This window comes from Castanea sativa, chromosome 8, assembly GCF_040712315.1.
Source record: "Castanea sativa cultivar Marrone di Chiusa Pesio chromosome 8, ASM4071231v1".
Taxonomy (NCBI): domain Eukaryota; kingdom Viridiplantae; phylum Streptophyta; class Magnoliopsida; order Fagales; family Fagaceae; genus Castanea; species Castanea sativa.
Window position 1 is genome coordinate 49,175,773 of NC_134020.1, and position 19,815 is coordinate 49,195,587.

The following is a 19,815-nucleotide window of genomic DNA, read 5'->3' on the forward strand; positions in this document are numbered from 1 at the left end:
CTTATAACAATCCTGTTAACCATGCTCTTGTTAATAAATCATAATAAAAAAGTTTTAATATAATTATTATAGAAAATATTAAACGAAAATTTTAATTTTTTTATCATTTTCTTATAAAATATTTTTAAAAATAATTTATATAAACTAATGAATTTAAGTCCTTCGTTAGCATTTATTATATTATATATATACTATATTTTGATAATACACAGGCAAATAATGAAATAATGAAATTTAATTGTTTGTCAGGTTTATCCAATCTCATTTCTTTGAATATATTTCGGACCAAAAAAAAAAAGTAAGAAAAAAAATCCCTTGAATCTTTAATTTTCAGTGAAGATTTATTAAATTATTAACTGTAACTTCTTTAAGGGTCCGTTTGTTTTGGCTTCAAACTATTTTAGGAAATCATTTTTTGTAAAACCATGTGTTTGGTTGCGTATGGAAAATAGAATTTTTGAAAATGCATTTCATTTGACTATAAAATTAAAGGGTTTGACCCGGAAATGGTTTGAAGTGAAAATTTTCACTTCAAACCATTCCCGGACTCAGACGCGCAAAGAGAGAGAGAGAGAGCAAGGAGAGATCGCGCCGATCGCATCGGTCTCGTCGATCGCAGCATAGCGCCGATCGCACCGTGCCGATCAAGCAAAGATCACACCGGTCTCGTCGATCGCAGCACCGCGCTGATCGCACCAGATCGCACAGGTCTCGTCAATCGCAGCACAGCGCCGATCACACCGCGCGATCAAGCAAAGATTGCACCGGATTTGATGAATTTTTTTTTTTTTTTTGGGTTTTGTTTCTTTTGTGTTTGTGGACTGAGAAATGATATCATATTTGGAAGCTGAAAAAATGTGAGAAAATGTGAGCAACAAGTAGAAAATGTGTTTTCTATAGTATTTTCAAGAACACAACCAAACACTAAAAAATATTTTTCGAAGTATTTTTTAAAATACCACAAAACACCTGAAAATATTATCTTTTCCGAAAAATATTTTCACCAGAAAATATTTTACATTTGAAAAACATTTTACATAGAACCAAACACAACCTAAATTTCTAATTTGGATACTCAATTCTATATTTGGATGGAGGAGTATTTGAGAGGGCATAAAAAATGCAATAATAGAAGCGGAAAATAAATAAAAAGATATATGAATTGGATTGGAAAGGAATACAAAGCTTGGCTGCTGACTGCTTCTAATTTTGGTTTAGATTGTAGACGAATGGGAATATGGGATGGTGGTGGAGACTGAAGGAGCATTGGCCCTAGAATCTAGTATAAAATATCTTTATCCAGTCTAATAACAAAGCCAGGTCATGTGGATTTGGATGTGGATGATTTTCATGTCACTGTCACGTTATCCATAAAGATCGCCAACAGGAATCAAATATTCCTTCTCCGCTTACCGTAGTAGCATTTGATCAATGTATTCCATTTTTTTTTTTTTTGGACAAACAATATAGATATCTTTGATCTAATTATTTTCTTGGGTATTTGCAATCTCTCATATCACATGCACCAAGTTAGACCAATTCGAGTATCTAATTATTTTTTTGGATATATGCAACCCTCCATATCACACGCACCAAATTATTACTAAAAAAAATCCCATAGAAATTACCCTCAAATACTAGATAAAAGTTTAAAATTTAGAATCTCATAAATATGATGATGCGTTAAAAACCACTAAGACAAGCTCATAGGGTTAATGTATACTAATTTTCCCTTCTATGAATTCCATGTAGAGTTTAAAGAGATAGAGATTAATAGCTTGAAATTCAATTTGAAGCTTTCCATTTTTGTTGGCTTGTGTAGGTAATTATTTAATACAAAAAAAAAAAAAAAAACCAAAGTCGATGTAGAAAAAAGGATGAGATCTTATATGATTGAAAATTGAAATCCAGTTATCAGGTTCAAGTCTCCTGAAGTGCCAATGCACATGGGACACGGCATTCGGGTGGGCAGGGAGGCATGTATATTTTCCTGTCTATTTTTATTTTGATTTAAATTTAAAATCCCATTCTATTACGAAAGAAACCAACAGCTACAAAGGGGTTGGGGCTTCATCGATGCTAAGTTGCTAACTACAACTACAGAATTAAGTTGAAGCTCTTCTATATCTTTACAAACCGAACGTCATTTTGACCAAATGCATTTCCACATGCAGGACACTTCCGATGGCGAATCTCTAGGTTTTTTTGGATGCACGGATTGCAGAAAAGATGATAGCACTTCACGATTACAACCTGTCAGGATATAAATCACACCGACATCCATCAGTGTAACAGAATATACACACATTGAAACAAAAATAATAATAATATACTAATTTAAAGGATTTCATAAGGTCAATGAACTTAAAATCTCGGATACATATAGCTAGGAACGAAAAGAAGGATCGCAGGGGTGTAAGCTTGCATGCTTTGAGCACACTTACCTCCTTTGGTCGATCAGAACACACGCTGCACTTTAGAATAGACTTGCAACTCTTGATTTCATCTTGGAGTTTCTGTATTGCAGCCTCTCCAGTTTCAGAACTCATCTCGGCAACCTTGATATTCAATTCCCTAAGCTCGTCCTCAAGCTTCTTCCTTGAGCTTCTGCTCGACACAATTCCATCTACTTAGATGCAAATTTAGCTTGAAACATAAACAATTTAAGGTGCTTAAATAGCTATGATCCATTTCTGTAATAAACAAAGAGCTACTAATTCTACATAAAGAAATCCCCAACTTAGATAATCTGATTATGAAATAGCATCAAATTGTAACAGCAAATTTGTAGCTTAGTATGACATGATTTCTTGACAAGCAGATACCATATCTACACCTGCCTACCCCTACACAAGCCCAAAAAAAGAGAGACAGCCCTTCACCCGTAGATCCACATGCCAAAAGTCAATTTCAAAGAAGCTTCACAGCCATCAATTAAAAGATCGAAGTAAATTGGTTCCAATATCACATTCACTTCAGTGAAATACTAGATTGGTATTGCCATGTTATATCAATGGAAAACCTACCTTCTGAATTAGAAGCAGGTCAGAAATGGCATCATGCACACACACACACACAAAACACTGTACCAAGTGACAAATTACCTTTTCCTTCTATGTTCTAAACTATAAATTTGTGATAGAGGTAGTTGTGTGATGCATACACAAAACCAGAAGTTCCTGAATAGACTATTATAATTTAAATGAACTCAACTCCAGAACAAGGAAAAAAAAACACCTTTCATTCTCTAAATCCATTTGGATATCATCCATATCCTGCTGGATTTGCTCATATTCCTTCTCAGATGAAGCAGTAGCAGATTTAAGCCACTTCAACTCCTTCTCAGCATCAGTCAATTCCCACTTGGCTGTTTCCAGGTTGACTGCAAGATGTCTTTCTTCTTGAGTACATTTAATAACTTCTGTCAGACAAGGCTCCATCTGCATTATTTAACCTTGGGTTGATAAAGGATCTAAGTAGCAAACTTCATTTTTGAGTACAGGGAATCCTTACCTGCTCTTCACTGTGAGAAATCCTCATTTTTAAGGATTCTATTGATGCATTAATTTGCTGAAGTTGCTTTTCCAATGCCTGCTTCTCCAAGAGTAAAGCGTTCTGTGCCTGCTTTGTCTTCACACTCTCGGAAACAAGCTGCATTAAGGATCTCATGAAAAAATTAGGAATGACCAGCCCGTGCATTGGACTGCAGAACTGCCGGAAAACAAAGAAGGCAGAGCATAACAAACTAGCATCAATGCAGATAATAACAAGACAAACCTTGAGATTATAATCGTCCCTCTCAGTCACCTGCTGCAACAGATGTTGGTTCTGTGTCTGCATATCTTCATATGCTTGACCAATGGTCTGCAGGAAAATAATAAATCAATTGACAAGAAACCAATAAGGCAGAAAAAAGGGGAGATGTAGTGCAAGATATTAAGGAACTAAATTTGAAGCTGATTGTGAGACTCAAAATCAAAAAGAAAAATTTTAAAAACCCTGGGGTACCTCAATTTCTGCTATGTATGCCTCTGCTTCTGCGTCTTTATTTCTAATAGCCTCGGTAAGCTCCAAAACATCCCTGTAGAAAAATTGAAAGCATAGACCACAAAGGTTTTAATTGTCAAATTTTTTCTCTAGTTGCAAGCTTGAAGAACAATCCGCAGTATCAATAATAAATATCTTCATAGCAAGCAAAGCAAGAAAAGTGTATATATACATCTATTTGCAATTGAATAAAGTTCCAAAACTCCCAACTAAAAAGTAGAGAGATTATTGATCTTTAAAAAATAATAATAAAAAGATAAAGACAGATTGAATCTGCAAAATCGTAAAACCAGCAAAACTTCCACATACAGCATAATTACACGATACTTATTCTCTTAGCTGAGCCCTGTTTACAGCCAACTCCACTTCATTCTAAAAGCCATATATTGGAACTGCCATCCCTCTCATTCAGAACCTCACATGGCTTGAATTCCAGACACATGGTGTCATCAAAATGCCCCAACTCAACAAATTCTTTAGAAGTATGTCCATTATGATAAACCCATATCATTTATACTCTCATTCATGATTCAACTAAAAGAACTAAGGGTCTGTTTGGATACCGCTTATTATTGAAAACTGAAAATTGAAAACACTGTAGCAAAATAATTTTTAAATGTGTGAATAGTGCCATGAGACCCAATTTTAAAGTTGTTCTTTTGAAAAAAGTAGTTTGCAGGTCCTGTGAATAGTGCATTGGACCCACTAAAGAAAAAAAGCACCGCTAGGAAACGCAAAACAATGGAGGCTAAGTATCTTTTTCAACACCTTACATCCTCTCCCAGAAAGAAGAGGATACTACAGAGAATTAAAGAAATCAACCACCTCTACTGCATCATGACCAAAATAAAAAATTAAAACCATTTCTACTTATCACTTGTTATTTTAAAAAATAAAAATAAAAAGTAATACGCTGTGCGCAGAAGTAATACACCAGATAGCATAATAACTACAAGCAAATGAAAGGTCCTAAGGAAAGATGTCTTCTGTTGCATCTCCAAAGCTTCCACATCTTCAAAAGAGTGATAATTACACTCCATTTAACAACATCCACATCAAGCATAAGGGGGGCTAAATTCTAAACAGCGGAAGAGTGTTTACCAAACCAACTCCTTCGACCACAATGAAGAATACGAAAAAGAAAAAGCAAAACATCACTCTCATCCTTTAACCTTCCCCCATGCCCCTTAAGAAAAAGAAGAAAAAAAAATTTTCCTTAAGTTTGTCATGGGAAGAAATCGAATTGAAAGCACACGCACACACACATATCATCATCCAACTACAGATTTTCAAAACCAAAAAACCCCCTCAATGTGGATACAATTTTAGGCAAAGAAAAAAAAAAGAGAAGCAACCTCTCAGAAGCATCCAATTTAACCCTTAAATCGGCTATTTCAGCTTCAGCAGCAGAAAGCCTTTGCTGGCAAGCAGCCTCAGCTTCATTGGCAGCTTTCACTCTCAACTCTAGACTATGTTCATCTAAAGCATTTCTCAAGACTTCAGCTTGTGAGTGAGCTCTGCGTTCTGATTCTTTGATATCCACCAAATCTCTGCAATTCAAAATTAAAGGGTTAAATGTATGAATATGAGATGCATTTACCATCCATTAAGGAGGAGGGAAAGCAGTGTGAAATAAGGGGCAAAATTTGTAAATTAGCCAGTGTAATTAAAAGTGCACTTAGGTGCACCTAAAGCTCAAAGCTCAAAGCCCCAAGGTCTGAGCGCTTCACTTGGCCAAAAAAGAGCTCATTTAATGAAGCACACTTCAGGCATGCCTTTTTGAAGCTTTTTGAATAAGAAGCACAAAGTAGGTCAAGGCACGCTTTTTTATTTTATCGCTAAAAAAGATATGAATCATCAAAATTAATAGCTTGATCTTGAAAGAAATGACATGGACCAATGATTTACCATACAACCACTATTCTTAAGGTGTTGTATTACACAAATTTTTTTAATTTACATGTCAAAAGATACGAACAATAATTTACTATTCTTGTACTTTTTGGTCTTTGATTTTTGGATGTATGTTGATTGAACCATATACATCATTTGATCATAACTATCATGGTTATGTATTTTTATAAAGCACAAGAGAATAAAATGTTATGTTTAGACTTTCTAATTATGATATTGTCCATTGAAATTTTTTTTCAATTAACTATATATAAATTTTAAATATTGAAATAACTTAAGTAAAGTTTGAATACAAACATTATATAATTGCGCTTTACCTAATTTGTAAAATATACAAATTTTGAGTTTTTATATTTTTTTTATTATACGTTATGAATATTTCTATTAAAGGTTATTAGATATTATATTTGAAAAATGTGCATTTTACTTCAATGGGCGTGCGCTTGTGCTTTGCGCCTAGGCTCCAAGAGGCCTATGTCCACTTTGACACTTTTACCAACACTGAAATTAGCATATATACCAAAATGTTTACCTAGAAAGCTCAATCTGTCATTATATCCTAACAAGTTGTATACCAAAATCATATAAATCACATATACATCTGATTCTCATCCACCTATCTATGCAGAGACAAAAAACTCTTTTAAAACAAAATGCATGGTACTTCTGAGTTGTTACCCTTGAACATAATGGAATACCCATTGAACTGCTGTCCTAACTGAAAGAAGTGGCAAGAGTACTGTCTGTTCAAAGATACCACCATTCTCCTGATTGATACTCAATCCATCATTTAGACAGATATCTCTCACACATAAAAGGATTTTATAGATTTAGGCTTGTGACTTTCTTTTATATTAGCACAACTGCAATGATTACCGCCTTTACTCATAGCTAATCTTCCTCTCAAACATAACAGTTACATATACATCCCAAGCATGAGTAATGAAATGTTGAAAAAGGAAAGAAAACATTAAGAGTGACATTTAGAGTAGGAGATTCTAGAAATTCTTGATATGCCCTCTTACTATTCATTTTTTATATAGGAATCGATGGTTCCAATAAGATAAGGAATATTCGTGAATGGGACAGCTGGTAGGGACACATCAGCACTAGAAAATTCCAAACCCTTCTAGAAAGGTACTACCCATACAACATGAGTGCAACCCAAAATATCATTAATTTTCTATTTCTCAAAAAGAAACAATTACAACAAATAATACCAAGATACCATCACTTTCATATTTAACAACATAAACCATTAGATAAGGATCCTCAATTTACCTATTGTCATGACTTTCCTGTCCATACAAGTCCAAGAAGATTTGCAGTTCAAGTTTTTCCTTCTGCAACTTATCAATCTGCAATATGTTTGTCTTATCATTTTCTATATAAGCTCAGTTATAGAACAGCCCAGAAAATCTTAAAATCATAATTCATATACTTCAAAAGAAATAGTCACTTAATTCAAAGCTTAAGCACATATATCTCCATGTGCTTTTTTTTTTTTTTTGGGTGTGTTTCGTTCTCTTTTTTTCCCCGTTCTTGACTAGGCAACAACTTCAAATATTTTCATCTCATATATTCATGATTCACACCGAATTTCACTGGAAAACATTTTTTCAGCATTCTATTTGACTGAATACCATCATCAGAATGTAATCCTGTTTCCATAATCATGCAAGTCAGTTGTGACCTATGGCCACAAAATGCAAATATAGCACATGATAAACCAAATTCATGGATTTTTCAATAGGGAAATCAGACATGAAACTGGGGGAAAGAATGCATTTAATATCTAATTTGACCGAGCAGGAAATACTCTAGAGGGACAGATATGACGAGGATGCTTCAGTCAAATTGATTCTTTAATATAAAATTGGGGGCATCAGACAGCAGGGACAGAAATTCAAAGAATCTGTGTAATATAGGGTTACATGAAAAATCAATACATAAGAAAAATATAATAACATCAATGCCAAAATGATCCCATCAAATAGTTGAGGAAAAATCATACAACTAAGAACTAACAAGAAGTAGTGTTGAACCATGTGATCATAATTAGAATTGAGAATCTTACCAGTTCCTTAAGAGACTTGATCTCCATCATTTGTTCAGCACATTTGTCTGATAAGCTCTGCATTTCATTACTCTACACAAAAAACACAGGAAAAGGTAAATTTCAGAAAATGAGTCTCCTCATAAGAGAAAATGATGACAACATAGATATAGTACGAATAAAAGGAAAATCTTTAAGATGGTTAGCAGTTCCATTGATTTCTAAACCACTATTTTTTTTTGGGGAGGGGGGGGGGGGTTGGGGTGGATAATTTGATAGTTTCAACGAGGGAGCGGATATTTAAGCCCTGAACATTTCCATTAGAAACACAAGGTGGTGCCCATAGAGCTAAAAGGCTCTTAGCCAAAGCTTAATGAAAACTATGGATAGTATTTGCTTATTCAACGTTTGTTTTTTTGGTTTGGGGTAGTGGGGAGGGGAGAACAACTCTCCCTATATTATGGTCACTTTCCTATCTCTACACAAGTATATACCAGGCCCAAAAAGGGAACGTCGTGGAAGACCAACAACCAACATATAACTACAATCACATTCTTGAAAGATCAATCTCAAAAATAGGTAGCCAAATATGATGTGGGTAGTAAAATAACAAACCTTATGTATTTGTTTGGGGGTCAGGGGAGGGGACTCAACAATTCTGCCTATTTTGTGCCCAGTGTCCTTAGTCTACCCTATGCCCCAAAAGCATAGTGTTGCCGCAGATTAATTGCCAACAAATATTTTCAATCACAATTTTTGAAGGTGTATTCCAAAAAGAGAAATAGCCACAACGTGGCTAGAGGCAATGAGAAAGGACATGATTGCTAATTTTTTTAATGGTAATTACAAGAACCCAGAGGTTATTGAACCCACGACCTCACCATCCATCTTGTTCTTACAAGGAGAGGAGATGAAATTTGAGCTAAAGAGCATTGGCACCTAATTACTAAAATTTGTGGAGAATATGGCTCTAGGCATGGCTACAAATTACTAAGGAATTATCAAAAGTTGAGTTCACTTTTTTTTTTTTTTAAAGTACAAAATTTTTTAGATGGTGCTTTAAAAAAATCACAGCCAGGTACACGCAAATAGTACTTGAGTTACTACAAGACATGATCTAAAGTTACAAAAGTCCAGAAAATCAGAAAAAGAAAGAACACTTAATGCAGCAATCCAATTATACATAGAGCGTGAGAATTTCATTTTTAACTCCAATGGCAAGTGATCATTCCCTTCAAATGTGAGGGTGTTCTGTTCACTCAAAATAGTCCACATGATGCATAAGAATAATTTGACTAACAAGAGAAGTAACAAAATAGGTAAATAGACAAAACCTTCCTATCTAGTTGAGCTTTTAGAGACTGGGCTTCCTCACTTAAGGACAGTGCGTCATGGGCTGCCTCCTTCCATCGCTTCAACTGAGTTTCCATCATTCCCATTTCTTTAGACAAAGCCGAAGCCATTACACGAAACTCTGATTTAATATCCTTTCTCCCTGCAGTAAGTAACACCCTTACAAACCAGAAGCTCCAAAAAATTGCTCCCATAAAAATAAAGTAAAATCAAATGTGTAATCTAACCTGCATCCTGCACAGCTTCTTCCATCTTAATTTCAAGCTCATTTTTTTCATCTATACGATTCTGTAGCTGAAGCTCTAGCTCTCCAATCCTAGATTCAGCATTATCAATGGCATTCCTCAAAGCATCTGCTGCTTCTAGTTTTACACTCACCTCCTTCTCCTTTCTCATGATATGAGGCCTTTCAGCCTGAAATTATAATTTTTAGAAAGACCCATATAGAACAAGCAAAAAAAGTAAGTGCCAACACATAAGACAAGACAGTTCAACCTGCAGAGACTCTGTCAACACTTTGTACTGCTCCACTTCAGCATTCCAATGTTGAAGTTGATCATTTCGCAAAGAGTATAATCGGGATAAGCGAATATATTTTTCATCCTTCAGTTCATTCTGCACGAGTACAATGTCAAAAGTGAGATTCATGCATAAAATTAAAGTGAATATAAAGTGAGACCCTGAGGCAAAAGGAATATCAACCATAGAAGAAGAAAAGAATTCAATTCCAGAGACCTGAAGATCTTGCAATTGTTTTGACAAGCTTAGCTTTTCTCCCTGTGCATCTTGAACCTCAGAAAGACGATCTTCTGCCAGTATCTACATTATTTGTTTAAACACATGCCTGGTTAGAGAGGGATTTGGGAGGGTGAGAGCGGGGGGGAGGGGGGGAAGCAACTGGTTTACATTGTGATACCTTTGATTCCTCAATAGAGTCCTTCAATTCCCGCAAACCCATTGTCCTATCTGCAGGCTTTTCCGGTGACAAGTTTCCGTTGGCTGTACCATGAGTGGGGGTATGCATCCCAGATGCTACATCCTTTTGCATTTTCAGATTGACTAGTTTTCTTCTACTCTCTTCAAGTTCAGCAACACACTCGTCCAGCTCACCTTCCAAAAAAAAACAGAAGTTATACACATCAATATACAATCTAGAGGTCTCGTGTGATGGATACACAACTAGTAAATTGTGATACTGTAGAATTATCTGCCTGCACACTTCTTGAATCTGGAATGCATACCCCCAATCATGGTAATCTTGATACTTATACATTTACAAGTAAGAGAATAAATTTGTGCCACAATAATGTAAATTATATGTTCAGAAAGAACTATCTTAGAGACCTGCAAGGCGCTTAATCTCAGATTCATCAATTGAATGGCTGCTAATGTAAGTTTGAATCTTCTCAATGTATTCTTTATGCTTCAAGTGGAGAATATCAATCACTTTACCCAGCTTGATAGCCTCCTCTTTCATAATATCATCAATCTTTGACAATTGGATGATGGCATCTGAGAACCCCAAAAGTGTTATAATGACATAATCAATATAAATTTCATGAAAAAGACACTACTGCAAAGATTAATAAAAAAAAAACGACCAATTTAAACATAAAAAACAGATATGAAGAATGATGAATTAACAATTGGACCTCACATCAAGATTTCTTCTGACCTTCTGAAGATAGTTTTCCATGCAAAGCCCGAGCAATGCTCTCAGTCCTCACCCTTTGATCATCAATTGAATCTTGCAGGAGTTTCAACAACTCCCTAGTAGATGAATGACGCAAAGCAAGGGCATCTTCAACATATCTAATGATCTCATCATTACCATTGGCTTCAATAGAATCCCTTTGTAGCAGTCTACAAAGAAATATTTCCTCAGCAGGACATGATGGAATTGAACCTAGAATGTATCTCAAGTCAATCAACCTTATATGACATGAAAAATCTTGGAAGTCCAATTAAGCCGTCAAAGGAAATACTACAGAGTACATATGTTTATTGAAAAAATTAGAGAAAAAAATACCTCGAGAGTGATCAGCACAGTCCAAAAATTCTAAAGCAACCTGGCCTGCCCCAGCTCGTACTCCAAGAAGGATTAAGTCATCAACCAACTATACAGCAAAACAATGAAATTTTTTATTGGGAACTTCAGTCATTATGGACTAGAAAATTAAAGCACGAACAGAAAGTGCATATCTATACTGTCTAAAAAAACGGTCGCTTTAGAATTTAATTCCACCCTTCTGCCATTGTGCCACGTAGGATCCCACCGCCCGCTTTTTCTTTTTTCTTCTTCTTCTTCTTCAATAAATCTTAATTATATAATGCTTAAACAATTTTCGATTTTCCTCTTTAACGCTTCTCCATTTGGCTCTTCCTCTTTCCCTCAAACACCTCCAATTGCCCATGACATTAATTTCTTTCCTTATTTACCTGCTACCTTGTTATTCACATTATATTAATTTTTTTCCCATCTTCCCCACTCTTGTTGTTTCTTATTTAATAGTGATTAATTGATGCTTGATAGGCTTCCAAAATTTTTGACTTCCTTCTTTAACATCTCCTATTAATTCTTCTCCCCGATTTAGCTCTTCCTCTCCATCAAACCCCTTTGTTACCCCATGACATATTTCTTTTCCTCGTGGACAGAATTTACCTCCAAATCAGTTTAAAGGAAAATTTCTCCAATCCACTATGTGGCAATTGAAACGACCATCCACATGCACTTATAGACACTGACCTATTTAATGAATAATGTGGTTTAATAGACCTGGGTGATTTTAATGAACCACAACATAACAGGTTGGAAGAAATTACTTGAAATTGATTTGCAGGAAAACTTTACTTATCAAAAAAAAAAATTGGAGGAAAACTTTATCTTTTACTTTTTATCTGCTCCTTCATTGTTCACACAACATTATTTTTTATTTTTCCTTCTTTTTTTCATAAGAAAAGGAATTTGTAGAAAGGCTAAAAACAAATTAATTAAAATTGTTCAAATAAAGTATGACTATATTAAAATCCCTTGCTTTTTTATTGTTTCTTCTTTTCTCTCCAAAAATCTCTTAGTTGCCCCATGACATTAATTTATTTTCCTTAAGGACAGAGTTTACCTCCTAATTGATTATACCAGTTTGGAGGAAAATCCCTCCAACCCACTACAATGTGATTGAAACAAACACTCGAATGTACTTTTAGTCAGGGACCTATTTAATGAATCCTGTGACTTATTTAAAAATTTAAAATGTAATTTGATTTAATACACATCGATGGTTTTATGAATCTCCACATAATAAATTGGCAAAGATTCCTTCAAACCATTTTCTAGAAAAACTCTGTCCTTTCATTATTTACTAGCTCCTTCATTATTCACATTTAATTTTTATTTTTCCTTCTTCCTTGCCCTTTTATTATTTCTTATTTTCTCCACAAATCTCTCATATCTCTTTTATTTTCCTCTTAACTCCCTTTTAATTTTACTAATTTACCATTCTTATTATTGTTTTTTTATGACAAGGAACCTCTTCAAGGCAAGGCAACTTCGTGTACCCACCCTTGTCAAGTAAACCCTGTACACACGACCCCGCCTGCAAGATACACATGCAAGAACCGTGTACCGGGTAATTTAAAGACTTGAATCGGAGACCTCGTGGGGGGTTCCCATGAGGCCAACCAATTGAGCTAACCCATGTGGGCCCCAATTTTCCATTTAATTGATGCTTTATTTGCTTCAAAACTCTTTCCTAATCTAATGGTTGAATGCTTCCACAGATTTTTGCTTCCCAATTACGCCTTCAACTCTCCTTCCCACAACCCAACCCAACCCCTTCAACTCTTCCTCCCTCCATCAAACCCAATAAACTTTTCAAACCCCTCTAGTTGCCCAAGACATTAATTTTTTTCTTAAATTCTTACATTTACTCCTTCAGCTCCTTATATTCTTGCATTTAAAGTTCATTCCACTCTTTCTCCTTCTTCACCCTAAATTCCCCATAAACAAAAATATGATAGAGTAATGGGTTTCAAAACATTTCCAACGTGAATTTTTTTTTTTAATACTCTATTTTTAGATTTGCATATGCTCTCTCTCTCTCTCTCTCTCTCTCTAACTTTATTTATTTTCATGCTTTTTTGTTCACAGATTTCTTATTTTTTATTGACCGAGGATAGACTATAGAGGTTCATAGAATGGGGCAAGGGTATTGCCTTGCCAAAGGACGAAAACAAAGGACCTAAATAAGAAATTAGACAAAAAGTATAGATTTTCTGATCAACAACAACAAGAAAGCCTTAGTCCCAGAATTTGGGGTTAGCTATAGATCCTCGATAGATTAGATTGGGTTGGTCACATAAATAATTGGGTTAAATACTTTGTTAACAACTACGTTATGGAGTTTTACATGCTTAAGTATTGTTAGTAACTTCACCTTCTATTTTGTTACTACTCTTTATAATTCAGGCTAACCCACTAGCAATCTTCCAAAATTGCCAACATTTTATCCTTTTTGGGCCTTGCTAATTGGTTTGTATTAAATTTAGTGCTAAGGTTCCCTTTCTCATAACTTATAGCACAAGGTGTATTGTTGGAATGACCAAAGCTCTTCCATTTTGATACTAATATGTTGTTTTTGTTGTTATTTTATTGGAAGATTGATTAAGCGATACATTGTGATTACAACATTTGATATAATTAAGTATTTTTAGAGTTAAATTAAATTTGGAAATTTCTTTGTGTTTTGCTTCATGCATTGTTTTTTTTTTATAATGCGTAAGACTTAGGTACAGTACTTAGGTGCTGTTCTATAGGTTCCTCTCTTAAGATTTTGCCATGTGGCTTTTTTTTCATAGATGAAAGTATATTTTATAAGTGAAGTAACCACATGACAGAATCTTAAGAGGGGAACCTAAGAAACAGTAACTAAGTACATAAGTATTGTCCTTTTGTAATTACAGTATCTTCCCATTAAAACATTGTTCTTTTAATAAATAAATGATTGCATTCTGAAAGAACTACCTCATGAACAGTACAAAGCATAAGATAGTCCCAGAAATTGTATCCAGAGAATTACAATTAAAGGATATTGAATCAGCAAACTCAGTGATAGTACCACTGTCCCTTAAACCCAAGGCAGTTGACCATTCACTGAGTAACCAAAGAAAGAAAGCCTCAACTGCACTTCTGACACTTCCACACCTTCAAAAGTACAGGAATTCCACACTTTCCACAGTACACACAAAGGAGCTAATTCCACACAGCGGACAAGCATTTGTTGAACCAATTCCACCAACCAACCAATGCATCAACTATTATCCATAGCATCACCCAAATAACTCCAAGGAGACTAAATGCATAGGCAAACTCACAATGAAGTAACAAATGCACAGTATTTACCTAGCCAATTCCTCTAAAAACATTATATGATTTGATTATTCACATTTTTACAAAATTTATCACTATCCGTTCATGAATCTAGCCATATATTCCAAAAATATTTGAATTAGGTAAGATTTTATGTGATGCTTTCTCCATTTAGGTATAGTGTTTGAATGGTGATTCTTGAGAAAATTTTGGATTACATGCAATAATAGATGACTATCTATTGTTTTCATGAATCCCGTGCATCACACGGGCTTGCGACTATTAAACATAATAATCAAGACTCACCTGATTCCAGAGTTGGTTCACTACAATTAATATATCATCATAAGAACTTTGCTTGTCTTTTAATTCTTTAATCCTCGCCTCAATATCATGCAACTCTTGTTTTTGTATGTCTATCTGCTGAAGAAGTTTCTGATTCTGGTACTGGAGTACTGTAGCATCAACCTGCACAAATACGACTAACCTTTTAGCAAAACATTTCTATCAATATATATATATGTATATAAATTTTTTTTTTTTTTGATTGGTTCAAATCATTTCTATCAATATGCCAGAACCATTCTCTGCAATATCCGTAAGATCATGTATAACAAGTCACACACAATTGGAAATACATAAACAAAGAAATTTCACTTCGAAACTACTTATTTTTATAAGGAAGGAAATAGACGTAGTAAAAGCAACTAAAATGTTGTACAATTTGATGTCCAACTACTAAATATAATGGGCTAAAAACTCAGCAGTCTAAATGCTTCACTTTTAATTGAAAGATAGTTAACAGTAGGATTGCTTGTGCTTGAGCAACATGTAATTGTTTAATCAAGAAATTTTCCAAACATTAATAGTTAGGATTGTTGTATAGTATGCTCTACAACGTGCAACTAATCTAATAATTGAAGTTCTCCTACGTCATCAAAAAAAAGAAAAAAAATGTTCCAAACATAAAGTGCATGCAGATGTAGGGGGCTCTAATGCCTAGATTGGATACATAAATTTGGGGGGTAAAGAGATATCTCTTTAGGCTTTGTTGATTTTTCACAAAATGATCTTCTTCTTCTTCTTCTTCTTCTAATTTTTTTTTTCAATTGGTAATTAGACATGAACCTGTTGGGTCTTGAACCCACAGCCTCACCCTTCACCTTGCTCTGTTCCATGTAACATAACAATCTTAATGCTCTCTTTGCTCACCCAGAAAATTAAGATTATATCACACCCAATAAAAAATTAAAAAATTGAGATCGACTTTCTCTTTTGATTTCCAATAACAAATGTCACCCCAGCCGACTCCAAATTTGTACATCGCACATTTGAGGACCAGTCTTCATTTTCTCAAGACCCCAAACAGCGAATTCTTGGTTGTGTTTGGTTATGAGGATTTAATGAAAAATGCCGCGGCTTGATACGTATTTAACCAGACTAAGTGATCTGAGCTTTGTGGATTTTTCTCTAACAAAAACGCTTATAACGTTATTGATTTGAAATGACATTTTACATCTACCTCATTTCAAATCCACATATTAATAAACCTCAAATCCATCCATACATTTCATCACCAGGGAAAAAAAATGCCCTATCATACTTTATTCAAGTCATTTAAACTAAAAATTCAAATCAAACCCCTCCTCCTAAAAACCTCTATCAAAACGAGCCATTTGTATTCATATTTTTTCAAGTTTCTTCGGTCTTATGTTTTTTAGCAACCAGACTCAACTTCAGCTCAAAGGCAACCAACAAAATTCCTTACAAGCATATTTTTGGTTCCAACTTGATTGAGGATACATCCACTTCCGCTCAACTGCACCCAAACACTTATTAGCCTATTAAACATGATATATATAAATCTTTCTCAGCAACCAAACAGAAACAGCACCACAACTTCACCTGAATTGCACCTAATAGCTCCGATCTGACAATCAAGCACAACTGAAACTAATACACTTTTTTTCTCATTCCTCAACTCAAACTGTTATTTTAGACTAAAATTTAAAAAAAAAAAAAAAATTCAAACTAGTTTCTTAAAAGAAGCATAATTCATGGTCCCACTTCAATCAGGAGTGAACCAAATTCAACTTGATTCCACTAAATTTAACATAGTTTCTGCTCCCCCAGCCTCATATACTTGAAAACCCTAAAGAATTCACAATTTCAACCCTATAATTTCACAGCAACCAAAATAACAACAAACAACAAGTCTACGCCTAATTTGACAACGATCGCACACAAAAGCTGAAAATAACATCACATGCAAAAATTGAATTGACATATTATTTTCATTCTACCGCTTCTACTATATCAGAAAAACAACAAAAATCAAAGCTAATTTACCGGGGAACCAAACAGAAGATATCAAGAGAGAGAGAGAGAGAGAGTGAAGGTTTGCTCACGGTTTTGTTGGTTGATGGGGAAGTGGCGGCGCCGGTGGCGGCGGCGGAATTGCGAGGCGAGGCGAGGCTGAGGTGAGGACGCTTCGTCTCGGGCTCATCGTAGTCTGCTTCGTTCTCCATTTTTTTTTTTTTTTTTTTTTTTTTTTGCTTTTCTGCCTCTGATTCTGGAAACCGCCACACCGATACACTACCGTTACTACTTTAGTTTTATATAACTCTGTGTTACTTAACTCTGGTTAAAGTTCGGTCCAAAAAAAAAAAACTCTGGTTAAAGTAAACCACATTTAATTTGCTATTTTGGTTTTTTAAGTAAAAAAAGTGGCACGTTTTGGGCCGTAGATTTTTTTTTTTTCAAACAGATCCTAACCCTTAACTGGAAAATTGGAACTCATATCATATCTATTAAAAAACGTCGTCGGATTAGATAAAGTCACCTAGTCGGTTAGTGCAAATATTATATATATACATACGCATAACCCAAAACCCTATCTTTCTATCTAAGTTTCTCTAGCTAGGTTTTGTGTTCCATGGATGAAGAATATGAAGAACGCATAGAGTCTGCGAGGCGGAAGCGATTGAAAAGAGAACAAAACCCAGATGATGATAAAACCAACAGAACTACTATTAGTATTCCTTCCGGTTGGTTGGAATGTCCTGCAGTTGGTGAAGAAATATGCGGTTTCATAGTTCCTTCCAAGGTTCCGCTTTGCGATTCCTTCAAAGTTCCTCATGAGAAAAGATTCTCGTTCAAGCAACTGATTCGTCAGCAGAGAGTTTTGGGAAGAAAGATTGGTTTGGTGGTTGATTTGACGAACACTGCTCGGTACTATCCGGTGTGGGATTTGAAGAACGAGGGCATCAAGCATGTTAAGATTCAGTGCAAGGGTCGGGATGCTGTACCTGATAATGTGTCTGTGAATAAGTTTGTTCATGAGGTCTCGCAATTCATCTCTCGTCAGAGAAGTATCGATAAGTACCATGTTGTTGTTCATTGTACTCATGGCCATAATCGCACTGGATATATGATTGTTCATTATATTATGCGCTCGCTTTTTCCTGCTTCTGTCAGTGTCACCCAGGCGATCAACGTGTTTGTCGAAGCTCGGCCTCCGGGAATTTACAAACTGGAATATATTGATGCGCTGTATGCGTTTTATCATGAAAAGAAGCCTCGGGATATTGTTGTTTGCCCTCCAACTCCAGAGTGGAAAAGGTCTTCTGATGCGGCTGTTGCTCCATTGCATGAGACTACTACTCATGGTGAGGAGAGAGATGTAGTGATAATGAGCAATGATGATGTATTAGGAGATGAGATACCTAGGGACCAGCAAGATGCAATGCGTAGTTTCTGCTATCAAACACTTAGGTTGGGTGTTGGGGTTAGAGGGAACTCACAGTTTCCAGGGTCACACCCAGTTTCTCTTAACAAGGACAATCTGCAGCTGTTGAGGCAACACTATTATTATACCACATGGAAAGCTGATGGAACGCGATATATGATGCTGATAACCATGGATGGATGTTACTTGATTGATCGGAATTTCAATTTTCGACGAGTTCAGATGAGGTTTCCTTGTAGAGAACAGACTCATGACTATACATTACTTGATGGGGAGATGGTAATTGATTCTATTAAGAAAACAGATAAGAAAGAGAGAAGATATCTTATCTATGATGTGATGGCAATTAATCAAGTTTCTGTAACAGAGTTGCCTTTCTATGAACGTTGGAAGTTGCTTGAGAAAGAAGTGATTGAACCTCGGAATTATGAACGGGCCAATATTCTCCAATGTAGGAATCCTTATTATAGATATGACCTTGAACCTTTTAGAGTGAGGAGGAAAGACTTTTGGTTGCTCTCTATTGTTAACAAGGTTTTAGAGCTAAAGCTTTCACATGAATCAGATGGTCTTATTTTTCAGGGTTGGGATGATCCTTATGTTCCTCGCACACATGAAGGACTCTTGAAGTGGAAATTTGCTAACATGAACTCGGTTGACTTTCTATTTGAGGTGAATGGTGATAATCGTCAGCTTCTTTTTCTGCATGAACGAGGGAGGAAGAGACTGATGGAAGGATATCGGGTTGCATTCGAAGACGGTGTAGATCCTTCTTCATATTCTGGAAAGATTATTGAGTGTTCATGGGATTCTGAAAAAGATGAATGGATCTTTATGCGGATCAGACTAGATAAATCAACTCCGAATGATATCAATACATACAAGAAGGTAGTTCGGAGTATAAGAGACAATATCACTAAGGACATCTTGTTGAATGAGATTGAAGAGATCATTCGCCTGCCCATGTATGTTGATAGGATTCAAAATGATAGCAAAGCCCACCATCAAACAAATCTAGCTCCACACAGGTGATAGATGGAGTGATTAGGAATTGATGTTGACAATACCTTTAAGGTTCACTATTAATGTGAGAAACACAAATAATGAAAGTATGTCATTGTAAGATTTATTTGAGTATGGTATGTACTTGCATCAGCAAATGGGTGCTTGAGATATTGTGTGTAATTAGCTACCCTTCAAGATTATCTTATTTTTCTATGTTACTTTAGGATTATCTTGTATTGTGTGCTATGCTAGTGAGTTGTGTGGTCTAGTACACTTAATAGCCCTTATCACCAAGCCTGAAATTATATAAGTGGTGTTTATTACATA

At 35.3% G+C, this 19,815-nt stretch overlaps 2 protein-coding genes across 4 annotated transcripts; one reads left to right on the top strand and one right to left on the bottom strand.

Annotated features, from left to right (window-relative positions):
* Positions 1–1,864: 1,864 nt before the first annotated feature.
* Positions 1,865–17,403, bottom strand: LOC142607328 (E3 ubiquitin-protein ligase BRE1-like 2). 3 transcript variants are annotated; one of them, XM_075778776.1, is made up of 19 exons: positions 17,144–17,403; positions 15,042–15,203; positions 11,400–11,487; positions 11,028–11,276; positions 10,715–10,882; positions 10,287–10,480; positions 10,106–10,189; positions 9,866–9,985; positions 9,598–9,784; positions 9,352–9,512; positions 8,039–8,110; positions 7,243–7,319; positions 5,403–5,597; positions 4,009–4,081; positions 3,778–3,864; positions 3,514–3,651; positions 3,238–3,440; positions 2,445–2,607; positions 1,865–2,253 (listed from the first exon to the last, which is right to left on the bottom strand). In XM_075778776.1, the coding sequence occupies exons 5-19, from the start codon at positions 10,845–10,847 to the stop codon at positions 2,122–2,124; spliced, it is 2,019 nt and encodes a 672-aa protein (XP_075634891.1). In that variant the 5' UTR covers positions 10,848–10,882; positions 11,028–11,276; positions 11,400–11,487; positions 15,042–15,203; positions 17,144–17,403; the 3' UTR covers positions 1,865–2,121. The 3 variants fall into 3 exon arrangements, with proteins under 3 accessions (XP_075634891.1, XP_075634890.1, XP_075634892.1); XM_075778775.1 differs by having other exon boundaries at positions 11,046–11,276; positions 17,144–17,318; XM_075778777.1 differs by having other exon boundaries at positions 11,023–11,276; positions 17,144–17,316.
* Positions 17,404–17,670: 267 nt separating this feature from the next.
* LOC142606482 (uncharacterized) lies at positions 17,671–19,539 on the top strand. Its single transcript, XM_075777822.1, has one exon. It carries the CDS (start codon positions 17,671–17,673, stop codon positions 19,513–19,515), a length of 1,845 nt encoding a protein of 614 aa, XP_075633937.1. The 3' UTR covers positions 19,516–19,539.
* The last annotated feature ends 276 nt before the right edge of the window (positions 19,540–19,815 follow it).